This window comes from Chelonoidis abingdonii, chromosome 1, assembly GCF_003597395.2.
Source record: "Chelonoidis abingdonii isolate Lonesome George chromosome 1, CheloAbing_2.0, whole genome shotgun sequence".
In the NCBI taxonomy this organism is placed as follows: Eukaryota; Metazoa; Chordata; order Testudines; family Testudinidae; genus Chelonoidis; species Chelonoidis abingdonii.
The window spans coordinates 7,908,805-7,926,378 of record NC_133769.1 but is presented as its reverse complement, the minus strand read 5'-3'; the positions used below and the strand labels follow the sequence as shown (position 1 = coordinate 7,926,378).

Below are 17,574 nucleotides of genomic sequence, written 5' to 3'. Positions count from 1 at the left end.
CCCTGTTGGCTGAATGGAGGTACCCGTCCGTCTTGCTCCTGACTTAGATAGAGAGCAATAGGTGCACTCTCTCAGTGTTCTTGGGAGACCCTCCTCTTCCATTGGATGAATTCACTGCTTTCCCTGCATGCCAAGGTCTTTCAGGGCTTCCACTTCCAGGAGCAGCCAGTAAGAGAGGGGGGAGGATCCCATGGTTAAAGTGCTAGCCTGGGACTTGGAAGATCAGATTCAATTCTCTGCTCTGTCACAAACAACCTGTGTAAGCCTGGGCAAGACACTTGGCCTCCCCGTGCCTCAGTTTCCCATTTGTAAAATGGGCACAATGGCAGTTCCCTGCCTTGGGGGAGGGGTTAGAATAAACATTGCAAGGACTCAGATACTATTGTAATGGTGGCCATATAAGTACCCCGGTTGATATCAGTGGGCCTACGCCAATTGACATCAGCTGAGAATTTCACCGAGTTTTCAACATGTACTAAAAATGGATGTAGGCACACCCGAATTTTGGGGAAATGCAAGATCAGATCTGAACTCTGACTAATCTGCAATTCATATAGCAGGGTGCTGGGATACTTTGCAACCTATACAGGTACAATCTCACTGAAATGCAGCTACCTTTAAGAGAGGGAAGCAAAGAACTGCCCCACTCAGCAGGGCTTTAGCTCAGAACCTGGGGACAAACATCTTATCTTACAAAAAGTGGTAAGAGTACTTTAACAGCCAATCAGAGAAGACCCGACCTTCAGGTTTAAGATCACCTCCAAAAATAACAACAAGCCAGGGAAGTTAACTAAACCTGTCCATCCCCCCATAAGTTTTCAGGGCTGGGTGCAGTTAGAGTTGCAAAGGGAAAGGGTCATTCTTAGTGTATTGCAGCTATTTTGCTCTTCCCCGATTTCATAACGTAACAGTCACTAATGCTCATTATACCTCATTGCATGATAATTCCCCATATGCTGTGCTGGGTCATGGGGAATCTGTCTGACATAAATCGAAAAGCTGTAATATCGCTGATTGTGTTTTCCCTACCAGATGACATCTCCCCGCCTTCATCTACCGTGATTGGCCAGACGAAAACGTTAGCCAAAGTGACCTTCAGTCCCAGTGTTGTTCAACAAACCCAGATTGCCCGCAATGGCATTCTGGGGGATTTTATCGTTCGATATGATGTCAACAGGGAGCTGAGTGTTGGGGATGTGCAGGTACAGTACACATGCCTCACCTTCCTTGTGCTATCAACTATGCCAGATGTAGCTGAACAGTGTTGGATGCCTGTGTTCCATAAAAAATATTCCCCAATTGAGGGTCATTTCTGCAGCTCGTAGGAGCCTGACAGCCACATCTAAAAGGTGTAACATTGACCAGATTGCAGCCACCCTCGTACTGCCAATCCCACCAAGGATTAATTACCCCTTCCCCAAAAAATCACAAGACGGGTTTAAAAATCATGAGATTATATCTTTTAAATAACAAATGTTGGGTTCTCTTTTGTTGCCTTTTGGATTCCCAGCCTCTAGGGTGTCCTTGTTTGCAGACTAGAAGCATACTTTTTTCAAAAGACATGAAAGCTGAGATTTGAATGCAGTCTGATTCTGGCAGTTGAGCCTTTAAGAAACAACCTCTATTGGGAGACTTCTGATCCAATCCTCAGCACCGGCAACTCTGACACCCCTTATCTACCCGACTCAGGGTAGTCAACTAGTATCTATATGTGATACTCCATCTTTAGCTGAGCTTCCTTCCAGATCATTGCGTGCCTTTGTAGTCTACCAGAGCCACACCTCTATAATCAAGATGAGGGCAGTCATTATACTGCTCACTGGACCACACGTTGGCTTCTCTTGTCACAGAGCATGTGTTCTTCATACACCACTGATATGCAACAGCAACACAAGGGAACTCTCACTACTACATAAAAACATCTGTCCCCACCGGGAACTAGTTAAATCCCATATGAGAGATAACTAAAACTCAGAGCCCAAGCATGCCCTTTATCTTTTAGCGTTAAAGATTCACATGAAAGGGGACAATGGAAAAATTATAAGTAAGAAAACAGTCAAATCAAAGTCACCCAGCAGCTCTACCCGCATACCTAGCAATTTTTCACATAAGCCAAATTGCAGCTATTAGCAAATGACAGATTTAGTGAACGGGACGCAGATAGCTATGGTTGGTGGCACTAAACAGGCACACAGAGAACAATATCTCTTTTAGTTCCATCGTCTATTCACATAGGCTGAAAAATCACCCCTGTGTGAAGACCTACGTAAGTCCTATGTTAATGGCTTCAATGGGGACGTGGTCAGCCACATGGCCTCTGCACAATGTCTCAGCACACGAGTGCACATCAGACAAAGTTCAGTGTATGCATATTTTTAAATAGATTCACAGATTCTGAGGCCAGACAGGACCATTGAGATCATCTAGTCTGACCTCCTGCGTAATACAGGCCAGAGAACTGCCCCAAAAGAATTCCAAAAGCAGAGCTTTTAACAAAACATCCACTCTTGTTTAAATATTGCCAGTGATGGAGAATCCACCCTGGGGAAATTATTCCAGTGGTTAATTACCCTCATTGTCAAAAATATATGCCTCATTTCCATCTGAATTTCTCTAGCTTCAACTTCCAGTCATTGGATGGTGTTAGACCTTTCCCTGCTAGACTGAAGAGCGCATTATTGAATATTTATTCCTTGTGTTGGTACTCAGAGACTGTTAAGTCACCCTTTCAGCTTCCCTTTCTTAAGCTAAAGAGATGGTGTTCCTGGAGTCTGCCACTACCAGGCCTCTTTCTAAGCCTTTAGTCATTTTCATGGCTCTTCTCTGAACCCTTTCCAGCTTATCAACCTCCTCCTTGAATTATGGCAAGTGGTTCTGCACTGCCTATTATGAGGCAACTTGCTCCCACCTCTGCTTGAAATCCACGTCCAAGCCTTCATCCTCTTTCACCCAGACCAGAGGTTCCCAAACTTCAGCGATTTATATCCCATGTGTGACTCCTTCACAGGGGCAGGTGAGGGGAAGGGGGGCCTGGTCCTCATGGGGGCCAGAGGCAGGGCAGGAGGGGTGCTTGGTACTCCCTGGGGCAGAGTGCTACTCATCACTTGGCAGTTGAAGAAGCCTTCCTCTCTTCCAGCTTTTGGGTGGTTTTGGCTGCCAGGACCCAGCTCCCTGCCTGTCTTGCACCCACCTACCCAGGGGAAGCAAAGGGAGCCATGCTGAAGGGTTGGGGTTAGCAGGGAAGGCTGCTCCCTGTGAGTACCTGGGCCCCTGCCAAACAAAGCTCCCTCCTGACCTTGTCGCTTCAGCACAGCCCTGTCCACTTCCCCTGGGCTTTTTCCAGCAGGGGAAGCAGATGCCCTGGACTTGCCCTGAAACACCAGTTCAGGAGGGGCTTTGCGCTGCAGGGGACTCAGCACTGCCGACTTCCCCAGCAGAGGTGGGTAGCTGCCGGTTGGGGGCTGCAACAGCTGTGGCAACAGGGGAGCAAGACACACAGGGAGTCTTGTCCCAGCAGCTGAGACCACCCACACATCCCCGTCCATTTCTCCTGCTGGGCAGGGCTGCCTGCTGCCCCTGGCCCTTCAGTCCGGCCCATCCTCAAACAATTCCGTTTGTTTAGGAGCCAGTCCACAGCTGCCTGCCTTGTCTTTAAACCCTGCCTGGCCTTGCCCTCAGTTGTCTCCACCATTCCCTGCTTCCTTTAGCCTACCTTGTCCTCTTTGTGGCTCCTGCCAACTGGAACAGCCTTCCTGTCTCCCTCCATGCCACTGACTCCTCTAAAATCTCAGCTGAAAATCTCTCTTCCCCATTCAGCCAGAACCACTTATTTCTTTTCTGCCTCCGCTCTGATTCCCCACTGCACCATGCAGCAGCATCTAGCTCTGCTCAGCATTTGGGGACATCATTGGTACGAAAGACGCTATTCAGAATTAAGGACCAATCCTGCTCCCACTGAGGTGCTTGGCAAAACTGTTGACTTCACTGGGGGTAAAGGGGTCCTGGTGACGAGTGTGGTTGACAATATTGTGACCTGCCATGTGTCCTTGACTTTCTCCCCCTCCCTCAGATCCTGAATGGATACTTCGTGCATTACTTCGCCCCCCAGGATCTCCCACCGCTGCCAAAGAATGTTGTGTTCGTGCTGGACAGCAGTGCCTCCATGGTGGGAGCAAAGCTCAGACAGGTGAGCCAGGGGATGTTATGTGATGCAGAGTGGTTTGCTGTGACATTACCATGATGACCACTTAGGCGGGTAGCCTGGCCACCAGCGCTACAGGGAAATTACATGGGAAGCCCCCAGCACCAGGAAGCCCTTGAGATATCTCAGCATTTGGAAGGAAGAGGAAGACGATGGAGAGATTACAGAGCTGGGCTCATGCAAACCCTAAGCAAAATCCAGGCCTCACTGAAGCAGTGTCAGATTAACTCATGGGTCCATGGGGCCTGTGCCCAGGGGCCCCAGGCAATTTGGGGGCCCCATAGGAGAGCCGGAACCTCTATAGAAGTGGAGGGATCATCACTGCTGGACCGTAGGCCCACCCCCTGCTCGTCCTCTTGCCCCTGGATCTAAGCTGTGGTAGGGTGAGCATATTTCCTACAGGGAAAATGGGACACCATGCGCGCACTCCCCCCAACCCTACAGAGCTGGCCTGAGCTGCTCTCCTGAGCCCTCCACTTCTCCCACACAGGGCAGGCCTGAGCACCACTTCACCTGCCCTGGTTGGGGGCTGGGGTGCCCAAGAGCAGCCCCGACCCATGTCCCCGCTCCCTGAGGCATGCCACCCAGGGTAGATGGAGGGTCTGGGGCTCACCAGGCAGCTCTTGCCATGGCTTGACTCTGGCTTCCAGTCTGGCCAGGGGATGGGGCCTTTGGGGGAAGGGTAGGAACAGAGAGTGGGGCCGCATGATGAGAGGAATGTGGGGGGTCCCAAATGTTCTTTGTGCCCAGGGCCACAATAAATCTTAATCTGCCTCTGCACTGAAGTCAATGACAAATCTCCTATTGACTTCAATAGGGCCCAGATTTCACCCTAGTCTCTGAGAGCTGAGTGCCACTCCCACAGTTGCCAAGTGGCAGCAGCAGCCAGAAAGAGAGGGTGAATGGGGAAAAAACGGGGGAAGCCTAGAATCTAGGACACAGCTTGATATGTAGGATCACAACCCTCCAAAATAGCTGTCTCCTTTCCCCTCATCTCATCTCCTCCCCTTCTAGGCGAGGATTAGACAGAGACGCCAGCGCTACTGAAAGCCCCCTGGCCTGTCCGGTAAATGGAGCACCTTTACCTTTACCTAGCACAGGTTTAACCATGCTCCATCAGGCAATGACACCCATCACTTCCAGACAGGCTAAAATGCCGCTGTGGGGGATCTGCACAAAGGCAGAAGCTGGTGCAAATCTGCAGGGGCAGTGCTGGGTTGGAGGCACGTCCAATGTGGCTTGGGGTTGGAACATATAATTAAGATGGGTGAGTGACATATCAGCCCAGCCCATTTCCTTCTCAGGTTCCCTGGCTAGCTCCGCTGACTGCTGATGAGATGTCTGGGTGCAGCCCAGAGCCGTCTTCAGGGGTTAATTTATTTGGCTGCCAACAACTAACTTAGCAGATGTAAACCTAGTCTTGAGAGTTGGAACCATGATATTTATACAAAGCCTTAACTTAGGGTGACCAGATAGCAAATGTGAAAAATCAGGACAGGGGGTGGGGGGTAATAGAAGTCTATATAAGAAAAAGACCCAAAAATCGGGACTGTCTCTATAAAATCGGGACATCTGGTCACCCTACCTTAACTACATGCAGCCCTTGAAAAAAGGCAGATCTGTAGTAGCATGTGCCCCTGAAACCTCTATGGTTCCAAAATTCCACATAACACTGGACTGTCACAGCATCTAGAATCCAGGATTTCACTGTAATGACCCCTTCTCCCTGCCTCGTCGAGCCCTGATTACTAGAGAAGCGCTCATCGGTGACACAGCTCCTGCTTGCTGCTTCTGTGGCTATCCAGAGAGGACTCCGGAAAGACGCCATGGACCCTATGCTCTGGGCAGACTCGGAGTAGCTTTCTCCCCCCAGCCTGTGTATTTGTGTTTTAAATTCTGCTCTAACTAGGGGGCTGGGATTTGAGTCTGTTTAGTGCAAGGAGCTGGCTGGGTTTAGGAGCAGGTCTCCCAGGGTTAATCCCGGGCCATGCTGTTTGGGATAATAGCATGAACAAGAAATGCTAAAGCCCCATAATCTTAGCCCTCGTTAGGCGGAAACTAAAACCCTTTGGTGGTAAAAGGTTAATCCTTCAATCCAAGACAATACTGGGGCAGTTCACACCAACTCTTGGCAGGCTGGTCATTCAGTGCCTTAATGCCTTGGCTCAGCATTACATTGCTTGCTAAACACTTTATCCCCTGTTTCCAGCAAGCGGGGCTGGTGGATGGATTTTGACTTTCTCCATTCAATGTAAGAGACAACCCAGGCGTTTTTCAACCAAACAACACTTTTCCAGACACGTGTAGTTGGGCCTGCACTCATTCAATAGCCCGTACGTCTTTATTTATAACCCGCCCTCGTGTGTTCATTTAGTTAGCCGCATGTTTGCTATACAAGCCTTGGGAGAGGTAATTCAATGTACGAAAAGGCGCACTTGATTTTAGTTTTCAGGGGAGGTGGTTAGTTAGGTACTTGAAACTGTCACTTCTAAAGGAAAATATAGGATAATTATATATGATGTAAGCAAGTCTATTGTAAAATAGCAGGGCCTGTCCAGGTACGCATGGAGAAAGACAAATTGCTTATGGATAACTGCGTGTATGTCTGGTAAGTAAGTTAGTGCCAGTGTTGGTAGCCAAATAAATTACTCCACAATGACTGTTCTAGGTGTAGCTTGACCAAATGTCCCGATTTATAGGGACAGTCATGATATTTGGAGCTTTTTCTCAAATAGGCACCTATTACACCCCACCCCCTGTCCCAATTTTTCATATTTTCTGTCTGGTCACCCTGTCTGGGTGAGGGCTGGGAATGGGAGGAATTGATGGTTACAATATCTGTGACAGTGTGATTCCAGTATGGTAAGGAGCTTCCCTCTGCCTGAACTTGTCTACCATAACTCATGTTTTTAAACCACCTTCGGCTTTGTGTTCTCCAGCTTGAAAGTGTTGTCTTTAGCTCAACACCATAGACTGTTTTGTGGTGGCATCAAAAACCACAGAGAGGAGGAAACACAATGTCATTCATGGCTAAAGACTCTGTCACCCAGCGAATAGACCTAGCAGGAATGATGGCAACAGAGACCGACAGTAAATTGATACATTTGAAACAAAAGGTCCTAATGGTTTTCTTATGGCTGCTGCCGTCTTGGGTTGGTAAAAGCCATGTTAACAATATCAAGCTAATCAGCAATCAGGGTCAGCAGGCAGTAGCCTTTGCAACAATCCATTATTGATCAAGGCTGATTGATAGTTACAAAGATGGCTATTAAACTATAATCAGGTCCACTTAGCAAGAGAGGCATATGCTAATGCATGTTGGAGTAGGGGAAATGCCTCCTCTTGCTCTTCTATAGCAGAATTCTCAAACTGTGGTTCATGGCACGTTTGGCAACGCACAGAGAGTTGGTAGGTCGCATGGGGCTAGCTTTCCTCATTTCCAGCTGCTGAATCCCATGAGAACATAGCTAAAAATACACTCAGTACTCTTCTGAGATGTCTTTTCATGGGTGGCACGAGACTCCTCCATTTGGGGAGGTTGGGCATGCCCAGACCATGGCTCTGCCCCGATGCCCACCTCCATGCGGCCTCCTCCTCTTGAAGCCCCACCCACACTCCTCCCCCAGCGGTCCAGTTGGCTGGCCGCTCACCACCTGGGCACTCCTCCTCCCCCAGCCCCCATGCGGGCAGAGCGGGAATGGGCAGAGGCAGAGGGAAGGCGGGGCCTCGTGGGAAAGAGGACAAGTGAGAGCAGGGCCTCGGAGCAGAGTGCAGGGGGGGCCACAACTGGGGCTGCGGCCAGTGTGCCCTTTTGGTCTCTTATACCTGCTGCCCACGTGTCTTTTCCATGTTAGCAGCAGCTGTAGCTGCCATGAGGAAGTGATTGTGAATGGGAAGAGAGCCGGTCAGGACGATCACAAATGAGAATGGGAGGCATCTGTGAGACAAACTTTATTCCAGCAGCAGGCAAATGTAGGGCTGGAAAAGACCGCGAGATCATCTGGTCCAGACACCTGTGCTGTACCAGGACCAGATATACCTAGAGCAATGGAGCAATAATACTCAGACTGTGGTTCGTGAGCCACAAATGTCTCTTTAATGAGTCTCCTGTGGCGCTTTGCAGCACGTGATAGTAAAACACTGTGTGATCTAATTATTAACTAGTCTAAGTTATTATGCTATTTTACTATGTTATTAACCAAATAAGTTATCAGATTGCACTGTTATTAACCCTTATTTGCTGTGAGAATAATATATATATTTATATATTAACTAAATATTTCCCCATCATACTGTTTAAATATGAATAGTACTATTGTAAAAGAAAAAATGGAATGTTGATCGCTAATTTGGCTCCTGAACTGCTGAGGTCTGAGTGTTAGTGGCCTAAACCGTCCCTGACAAGTGTTTGTCTAATTTATTCATAGAAAACCTCCAGTGATGGGGATTTTGCAACCTGACTTGGCAACTTATTCCAGTACTTAATCATTCCTTTTGTCAGAAAAAAAATGCCTAGTATTGAACCTAAATCTCCTTTGCTGCAGATTAAGCTGATTGCTTCTTGTCTTAACCTTGCTGGACATGGAGAACAATTGAGCTCAACCTGTAACAGGGTTGATTTATAACAACACTACACAAGAGGATAGTGATTCATAATAATGTAGGGGGCTTGTGAAATCCTCTGCATTACATGGGAGTGGAATCCTGGCCTCACTGAAATCACTGCCCAAACTCCCACTGACTTCAGTGGGGCCAGGATTTCACCCCAGTGGGCTGCTCTACACTTGGTTCCTTGTGTCACCGGTGCTCTCCTCACTAGAAGCGCTCATATCAATCGTACTGTCATTTTGGGGCATTGTGGGATGGCTCCTGAAAGCCAGTAACAGTAGATGTAAGCAACACAGTGTCTACACTGACACTGCATCGACATAACGGCATCGACATTGACTCTCCATCTCTCGTGGAGGTGGAGTTAAGTCGTTGTAGCAGGGCAGTTACGTTACCAAGAGAGAAATTTTAGTGTAGATACTTCCAGAGTTAGGTCGACGTAAGCTGCTTTGCATCAACCTAACTGTAGAATCATAGAAACATAGAATATTAGGGTCAGAAGAGACCTCAGGAGGTCATCTAGTCCAATCCCCTGCTCAAAGCAGGACCAACACCAACAAAATCATCCCAGCCAGGGCTTTGTCAAGCTGGGCCTTAAAACCTCTAATGATGGAGATTCTCACACCTCTCTAGGTAACCCATTCCAGTGCTTCACCACCCTCCTAGTGAAATAGTGTTTCCTAATATCCTGCCTAGACCTCCCCGAGTGCAACTTGAGACATTGCTTCTTGTTCTGTCTTGTTCTGTGTAGTGTAGACCAAGTCTTAATGATTCAAAGGAAGGCAAAGACCTTCCCCCAAAGTACCTAGTCAGTTGTACAATGGTGTTTTTTCAAGGCTGGGATGGGTTGTATACTGGGTGCAATTCCCTTCTAACCCCAGCATGTAGTCGCTATGATCCGATTCTCCTATCTCCGCTGGCTGTGGGTGTTGTGGTAGTGAAGACTGAATTGAAAGCCCCATCTACACCTGCTGTAATGGAATCAGGGGATTCAATTATAACACTTTTGTCCCCTGAGCTGGGTACAACATAGAAGTCATAGTGTTGGTGAGGTCTGACCCTGTCCCCATAATTGGGTTAAATCCTTATATTGTCCAAGATTTTAGCTTAGTTCTGAGAACATGATGGGTTCCCATCCACACTGCAACTTCTAAGTGTGCTGTAACCAGGCTGGGAGACAACACAGCTGGATCCCCGGACTCAGTTACAATTGTAGTGTGGGCAGGGCTGAAATGTGACTAGCCCCACACTGGTCGTTTTTAAGATAATGCCAGTCATGCAGTATTTCTGGATCTGTTTCTTTGGCAAAGCAGGTTTATCTGGCTCACCAGATTTTATTTTGATTGACGAAAAAGATTTCTCACCCCAAGCCAGCCCTTGAATACTTACAGTAGGTACTCAGTGGGGTTCTTATTTCAAGATGCTGGAGTGTGGGCAAGGTCATACTTAGAGGTACTATGCAGCCACCATATCTATTATCCCATTCTTCAGCAATAGGACCCTAGAAACTTCTCTGGTTTGGACCTTTCATTTCTAATTTCTAATTTAGGGTCAAATCCCTGAGTAAAGACATTGGGCAAAACTTCCACTGACTTTAATAATAGAAGTTTTACCTGAGTGAGGACCTCTGGCTTTGGCCCAGTAAAGATCTTTCTCTGAGCTCTGACCAGGTATTAGCTGGAAGTACTCAAGCCACTCTGCTCATGCGTGCAAGCTGTATGCTCCTGCATGTAACAGGAGATGCTGGAATCCCCAATCTCACACAACGTTATAGCCAGCCATTTGGAAAAAAAGCTCAGAAAGATTAGATTAAACCATTCAGGGTGGTTTTAGTTCTTAAGTTTCAGTTCAGCTCTCTGACCAAACTTTTAGAAAGTCACAATTAGCTAAGGATGAGATCCCGGTTCCCAGAGATCAGGTCTTACTGAGTTTGCTGAGTGTTCTCCTTAGGTGGATTTGCTTTTGTCACCAGTCACATTCTTAGAAAAGTCTGAGCACCTTGTATAAACATTTCTCTGCCTCTCCATGCCTTGGCGCCCAGCTCTCTTTTGAGTAGTTTCAGGTTGATTCTATTGATTACGTGGATTCTGAATGCCAGCAACCATCAGGACCGTTTGACACCTTCCCTGTCCCACACAAAGATATTCCCTGTGTTGCTGAAGAACGGGCTGTAGGCTCTTTGGCCTGGTCTACGCTGGGGAGGGGTATCGATCTAAGTTACACAACTTCAGCTATGTGAATAACGTAGCTGAAGTCAATGTACTGCTGCCACTCCCCCATCAACTCTGCTTGCGCCTCTCACCGAGCTGGAGTACAGGGGTCGATGGGAGAGTGCTCAGGGATCAATTTATCGCATTTAGACTAGACACAATAAATTGATCCCTGCTGGATCGATTGCCATCTGCCAATCCAGCTGGTACGGGCTTTGAGCAGCTCCAAGACCTCAGCATACTGGGAGTCGGAGGCCAGATTCCAGCTCTCAGTGGAATCACTGCCCATCAATCTGGCCGGTCGTGAAGTGCTAATCTGAATGGTGGCTGCTCTCCAGAAAACCCTACCTTAAACTGCCAAGGAGCCACTGAGAAAAATCCTAATTCTAACAGCAGCCTTCAGTGATTTCTAAAGCTACTATGTGAACAGCTGCCAGCCTTTCTGGTTTTATCTGGAGATTTACAAATGTGTCTACCCAACCACGAACGTAGGATGAACGTAAAGAAATTGTATAAAATGTGCCCAGCAAAGAGTCTGTCACTAAAGATGTCTGCCACTCCGGAACAAAGTACGATAGAGTCACCTCCATCACTCCCATTTGATGAAAATATGGATGAATCACTGGAAACATAAGATCTGACAGTCTGGATCAAACTCAGCTAGTTCAGTGTCCTGTCTCTGACCATGACCAGCATGAGCAACTTCAGAAGAAGGTGCAATAACCTCACACTAGGCAGATGTGGGATAATGTGTCTTCCACAACATCCCGAAGCCCATAAAATTGAGGCTAAATCAGCCCAGCCATGGAAGTGAATGCAAGATCTGGACACCTCTGGAAGTTCAACTCTCAGGACTGTTGGCAAAATCTCAGCTATATTGATGAAGGGGAGATGCTGCCTCTCATGTAGAGGCCAGACCTAGAGGGCTTTATATGTCAATGTTAACTTTTTGAATTGGGCTCAGAGTACATAGGAAGCAAAGCTAGTGCAAGTTTTGAAACCGAAATGCTATCATGGCCTGATCCAAAGGCCAGTGAAGTCAATGTGTCAGTCTTTTCATAGATTCCAGCAAGCTTTGAATCAAGCCTCTAGTTAATACATCATGAGATGGGATGAGCCCACGTACTACTGAAGTGATACTGTCTTCTCTGCAAAATTAGTCTTTTACTGTGCAAAGTCTTTGCCACTCAGTACGCTTACACAAGACATCTTCAGGTCTTCTGAGCTCTGACCATGCCTAATACCTTATGAGCTAGAGCTATCATGGAATTGCTTCACTCATCACCCACATGCAGCTACCTCTAGGGTGGATGGAAGGTGGCAGCTGTTTAACAGTAAGCAGCAGCACTTCATAACAAATTTACAAGAGGTAGCGAAGAATATTGTCTCTGTAGATTGGCTGAATGTGGGCAGGATATAATGATCTATATTGCAATCTGCTTAGAAACATTCAGCACATTTGCAGATGCATCTGGGGCTTGATACAGAAGAGACATGGAACGTGTATAAGGGAACAAGCAAACTGGAAGATATTTTTAGTTGGGGAACGTCTGACTCTAGAATAGGCCATGAGAGGCAACAGACATGTTACAGTTGGAGCCTGCCCTTCCAAGTGGGGGTGGAAATATGTGCTACAGCACAGGCAAACCCACACTTAGTCCACTAAGGATCGTTGCTTTAGGCAAAGTAACCGCGGGTGATGGCATCATACCAGGCGTCGCTAGTGAAGTTCTCAGAACTGGCTCTGTGGGATTTGCATGCTAGAATGGCTTGAAAAGTGCTGAAGAAGTAAACATCATATTTCCTGGTGCTGTCCTTGCTTTTCCATTCACGTCTGTTTAAAATGTTTCTCGCTCCGTGCCTGGCAGTAAGCTCCCATATGCCAGCCAGCTAATGTGCTCATAGAAGCCAGCTGGGTTCCATGCAGTACATCGCTGCTGGTAAGTGCATTGACAGACTCTTTACTGAAACTGCAGATGATTGGTAGGGTGGGGAGACAATGGAGAGAGTCCAGTGACAGCTACCGTTTGCAGGTCCACCAGTCTGGAGCCCGTTCTGCAGTCCTTACTCAATTGGAACAGTGTCATCTAGTGGTTAGGGCACAGGAATGAGAGCCAGAGCTAGGTTCTGTTGGTAGCTCAGCCACTGAGCTGCTGTACAACCCTGGGCAAGTCACTTTCCTTTTCTGTGCTTCTGTTTCCTCACATACTTTTTGCCCTGTCTATTTAGCTCAGTGATGCCCAACCTTTTGCTTTTGTGCCCCTCCCACCTTTACCAGTAATGGAATCTGTCCACACCTCCTTCCCCCGTTCCTGCACAGCCAAGGCTTCCTCAGATGAGACTCTTGGGCTGATGGCAAGCTTGGGGTGGAGGAGGGGGAGGAGTGGAGCTGCAGCTGGGGTTGGAGCTGGGCTGGAGGCAGAGTAGGGGGTGGAGTGGAGCTGCTGCTGGGGCTGGATCAGTGCTGGGTGCTGCTCCCTCCTCGCCCCTTATGGGGGCTGGCCTGGGCCCCACTGCATGTCTCCTCAAACGTTCCTCTATCCCCCCATCCCGATGGGCACGCCCCACAATTTGGAGGCCACAGATCTAGAACATAAACGCTGTGGGGCAGGAAATGTCTCTGATATATGTACACATAGGTGTGCGCAGCACATTTCATTAGGGTGTGCACCCAGGGATTCCCCCCCTCAGAACCCCCCCCACTCCTTGTCCCCTGACTACCCCTTCCTGGGACCCCTGCCCCTAACTGCCCTAACTACCCCTAACTGTCCTAACCCCAGCCCCTATCTAAGCCTCCCTGCTCCTTGTCCCCTCTCTGCCCCCTAGGACCCTACCCCCTAGCTGTCCCCTGACTTCCCTGACCCTTATGCACACCCCTGCTCCCAGCCAGACCCCTGGGACTCCCACGCCTATCCAACTGCTCCCCACCCCCTGACAGGACCCCCAGAATATCCGACCCATATGAACCCCCCCTGCTCCCTGCCTGCCCTCTCCACACCCCTGCCTCATGACAAGCCCGACTCATTCAACCCTCCCCAACTCCTTGTCCACTGACCATCCCCTCCAGAGAACCCCCACCCTAACTGCCCCCCCGGACCCTCTTTGCTCCCTGTCCCCTGACTGCCTTGACTCCTATCCACCCTCTGCCCCCTGACAGACCCCAGGACTCCCATGGCCCATCCAACTCTCCCTGCTCCCTGACTGCCCCCTCCAGAGACCCCCCCCATCCGGGATCCCACCCCCTATCCAACCCACCCTGCTCCCTGTCCCCTGACTGCCTCCACCCCTCATCCAACCCCCCAGCCCCGGACCTCTTACCATGACGCTCCTAGCAGCATGTTCTGCTCTGCGCAGAGCCAGACACGCTGCCCCACAGGAGCGGGCAGCCCCACCCCTCAGAGCTCTGTGCATGGCTGCAGGGGAGGGGAGAGCGTGTCTGCCTCCCCACGGAGCCAAACACTGCCCTTCAGGAGTGCGCAGCCCCAGCACCCTGGAGCACTGCGCGTGTGGCGGCCTGGCTCCAGGGGAAAGGGGCTGGTGGCTTGCTGCATTTGGCTGGGTGCTCCAGCCCGGGAGCGCAGACCCCAGGGCTTGCCGTGCTGGGAGAGTGGGGCCATTTTCCCAGCCCTGCGTTAGGGTGTGCCTGGGCACACCCAGCACACCCCGTGTGCACACCTATGTATTTACAATATCTAGCACCATGGAGACTTAATATCTGTATGGGCCTAAGACATCACTGTAGTACAGATAACAGTTGCTGGAGCACCCGCAAAAAAATGTAGTGGGTGCTTAGCACTCACAGGCAGCCGGCTTCCTCCCACTTCCCAGCGTCTCCTGCTTGCTGGTGGCCCTGCTGATCAACTCCTCCCCCTCCCTGCAAGGCCGGCTTTAGGCCGATTTGCCCAATTCCTGGGAATCAGGCCCGGCGCCTTTTTAATTTTTTTTACTTACCCCGGCTGCGGTCTGCTCTGGGGTCTTCCATGGCCCCGCTCCCCTGACCAAAGCGCCGTGTGGGAGTGGGGCTGCCCCACAGCCTCACTCTCCCAGCTGGAGCTCCGGCCGGAGCGTGGCAAGCCCTACCCTGCAGCCCATTCTTCCGGCTGGAGCTCCGGGCCCTTTAATTAGTACCCACAGCCTAGGGTGGTGGGGCTCTGGGGGCTATTAAAGGGCCGGGGGCTCCAGTGCATCGTGCACCCCCTGCTCTGCCAGCCCAGCCCTGCCCCCTGCCACAGCCAGCCTGCCAACCCTGCCCTGTCTCGCCCACCCCTGCCACACCCCCTGCAGCCCTGCCAAAGCCAGCCAGCCCCCACACACTCCTGCCCCCCAGCCTGCACTGCCCGTCCTGCCTCACCCAGCCCCGCACCCCCTGCCTTGTCTCCACCAACCCCTGCTGCACCCTGCCTGGAAGCCAGCAGTCCCGCACTCCTCTGTCTCGCCAGTCCTGCATCCTTGCCCTGGCCTGCAGCAGACCCTACCTCCAGTCAGCCCTGCCCTGCCTCACACCCCATGTCCACTGCTGCCCTGCAGTTCCCGGGCAGTAACCTGCACACCTGCTTCAATGCGGGGCAGGGAGCAGCTGGGACCCACACATGTGCAACCTCCAGGGAGTGGCAGGGACCCCACACTTGTGAAATGGCGGTCATAATAACCAATCAACAGCATATATGATCAATGTACATAATATATAAATTGTATTATTTATAGTGTATGGAAAGTAAATAATACATGGAAGAAATGAATGGCTTTTTTTTTTTACACATTTATTTTGTTTTTAGTCATCCCTGCCAGGGCCCTGCCGAAAATGTTCAAACTGGGCCGACTTCCTAAAGCCGCCCTGCCTCCCTGCCTTGTGCCTCCTGCCACCACAATCAGCTGTTCTGCAATGTGCAGGAGACCCTGGGAGGGAACAAGGAGCGGGACGGGCGGGCTTGGGGAAGGGGGCAGACTGGGCGGAAGAGGTGGGATGGTGAAGCAGGGGTGGGCCTGAGGAAAGGTGGAGTGGAGGTGGGGCCTGGGGATGAGCAGGGGCAGGAAAGGCAGTGCAGGCTGGCTGGGGATGCAGGAAGGGGGTGGAGTGGGGGTGGGGCCTGGGGATGAGCAGGGACAGGAAAAGGCAGTGCAGGGCTGGGCTGGGGACGTGCAGGAAGGGGGTGGAGTGGGGTAGGGTTTAGGATGAGCTGGGGTTGAGCACCCCCGGGGACAGAAGAAACCAGCTCCCATGGCACATTCTACACTGTTTACTCACCTCTGACTAGATAATCATGATGGTCCCTTCTGGCCTTAAAGTCTCTGAGGCAGTGTTATCTGGTGGTTAGAGCCCAGGACTGTGAGTTTGCTCAAAACAAGTATAATAGCTACATTGGCCAAAACACTGCGTCTTGAACCCAGGTCTTCCAGAACTAAAAAAACACGAGTTACCACAACTTGCCCTGCTTGGTCTATAACAGATTCACATCGTCTGTGGATTGGGCACAGAGTGGCACCTGTATCATATTCCCCAATGGATTACATAAAAATACCATGTTCTCAGAACTTGCCAAAAATTGTAGTGACCACCAGGCTGGTGGCATTCAGTCAAATGCTGTGAGAAAAGAATGTTTCCTCCATGTAGCGCGTGAAAAAGAATGTAGGATAATTGAAATAAAAAGCATAAACCTCCTGGGCCTCTGTTTGATTCTCGCTGACCCGGGTAGCAGCTAATTGATGTTGAAATCCAGTTGAGTGCATCTACTCGACGTCTGAACTTCTTTTGACATTGTGACAGCTGTCTTACAGGGCATAGGGGGAAGGGATCAAGAGCTTGGAATATTTTTCAGGCCTGGGGACTGACTGACTGACTGTCTTCTGAGGACAAACTGGGGGAGAGACGTCAGGCAATGAATCGAGGGCACAGGGTAACGTCTCTTCCCTTGGCATTGACCTTTTAATTATTAGCTCCATGGAAACTGTTTGTGGTGAGGACGGTTGGGGTTTTAGTATAAGATGTGACTGTTAAAAAATAAATGATTCCATTTAAAACAAATCCATCGAGAACAAGAATTTAGGGCTTCATTCACCACCATATTGCTCTGGCTTATAACTATGGAACTCCATTGTTTTCAATGGAGCTACTCCAGTATGACTCCAGTATAACACAGTGGTGATACCTTTAAACCTGAGAGACTTTAACTTGCCCAAGACTTTCTCGCATCAAGTATGTTTACAAAAACATTTAGGATTCAAATTTAATCTGGGCTGCAGAGTCGATAATTAATTTATATAATACTTAGCATTTATATAGTGTTTTGCATGTTCAAAACACCTTATGCACATTAATTAGCTCTGTCTAACCTTTGTGGATTTGTGGCCATCATTCCCTGTAATATCCAAGTGTCTCACAATCTGTAATGCACTTACTCTCACACTGCCTCTCTGAGATAGGGAAGTGCTGTTGTTCAAAGGGGAAACTGAGGCACAGAGTGACGTGACTTGCACAGGATTATACAGGAAGTCTGCAACAGAGCAGGGAATTGAACCTAGATGGGTGGCAGCTAATGCCCTAATAACTGACCCATC

General features: G+C 49.5%; 1 protein-coding gene across 1 annotated transcript in view; it reads left to right on the top strand.

Annotated features, from left to right (window-relative positions):
• ITIH5 (inter-alpha-trypsin inhibitor heavy chain 5) overlaps positions 1-17,574 on the top strand; it is a 70,864-nt gene that overhangs the window by 23,679 nt on the left and 29,611 nt on the right. Inside the window, exons 6-7 of the mRNA XM_032773319.2 lie at positions 1,033-1,202; positions 4,070-4,186. Coding sequence (XP_032629210.1) covers positions 1,033-1,202; positions 4,070-4,186 — 287 coding nt within the window. The remainder of the gene's footprint in view (positions 1-1,032; positions 1,203-4,069; positions 4,187-17,574) is intronic.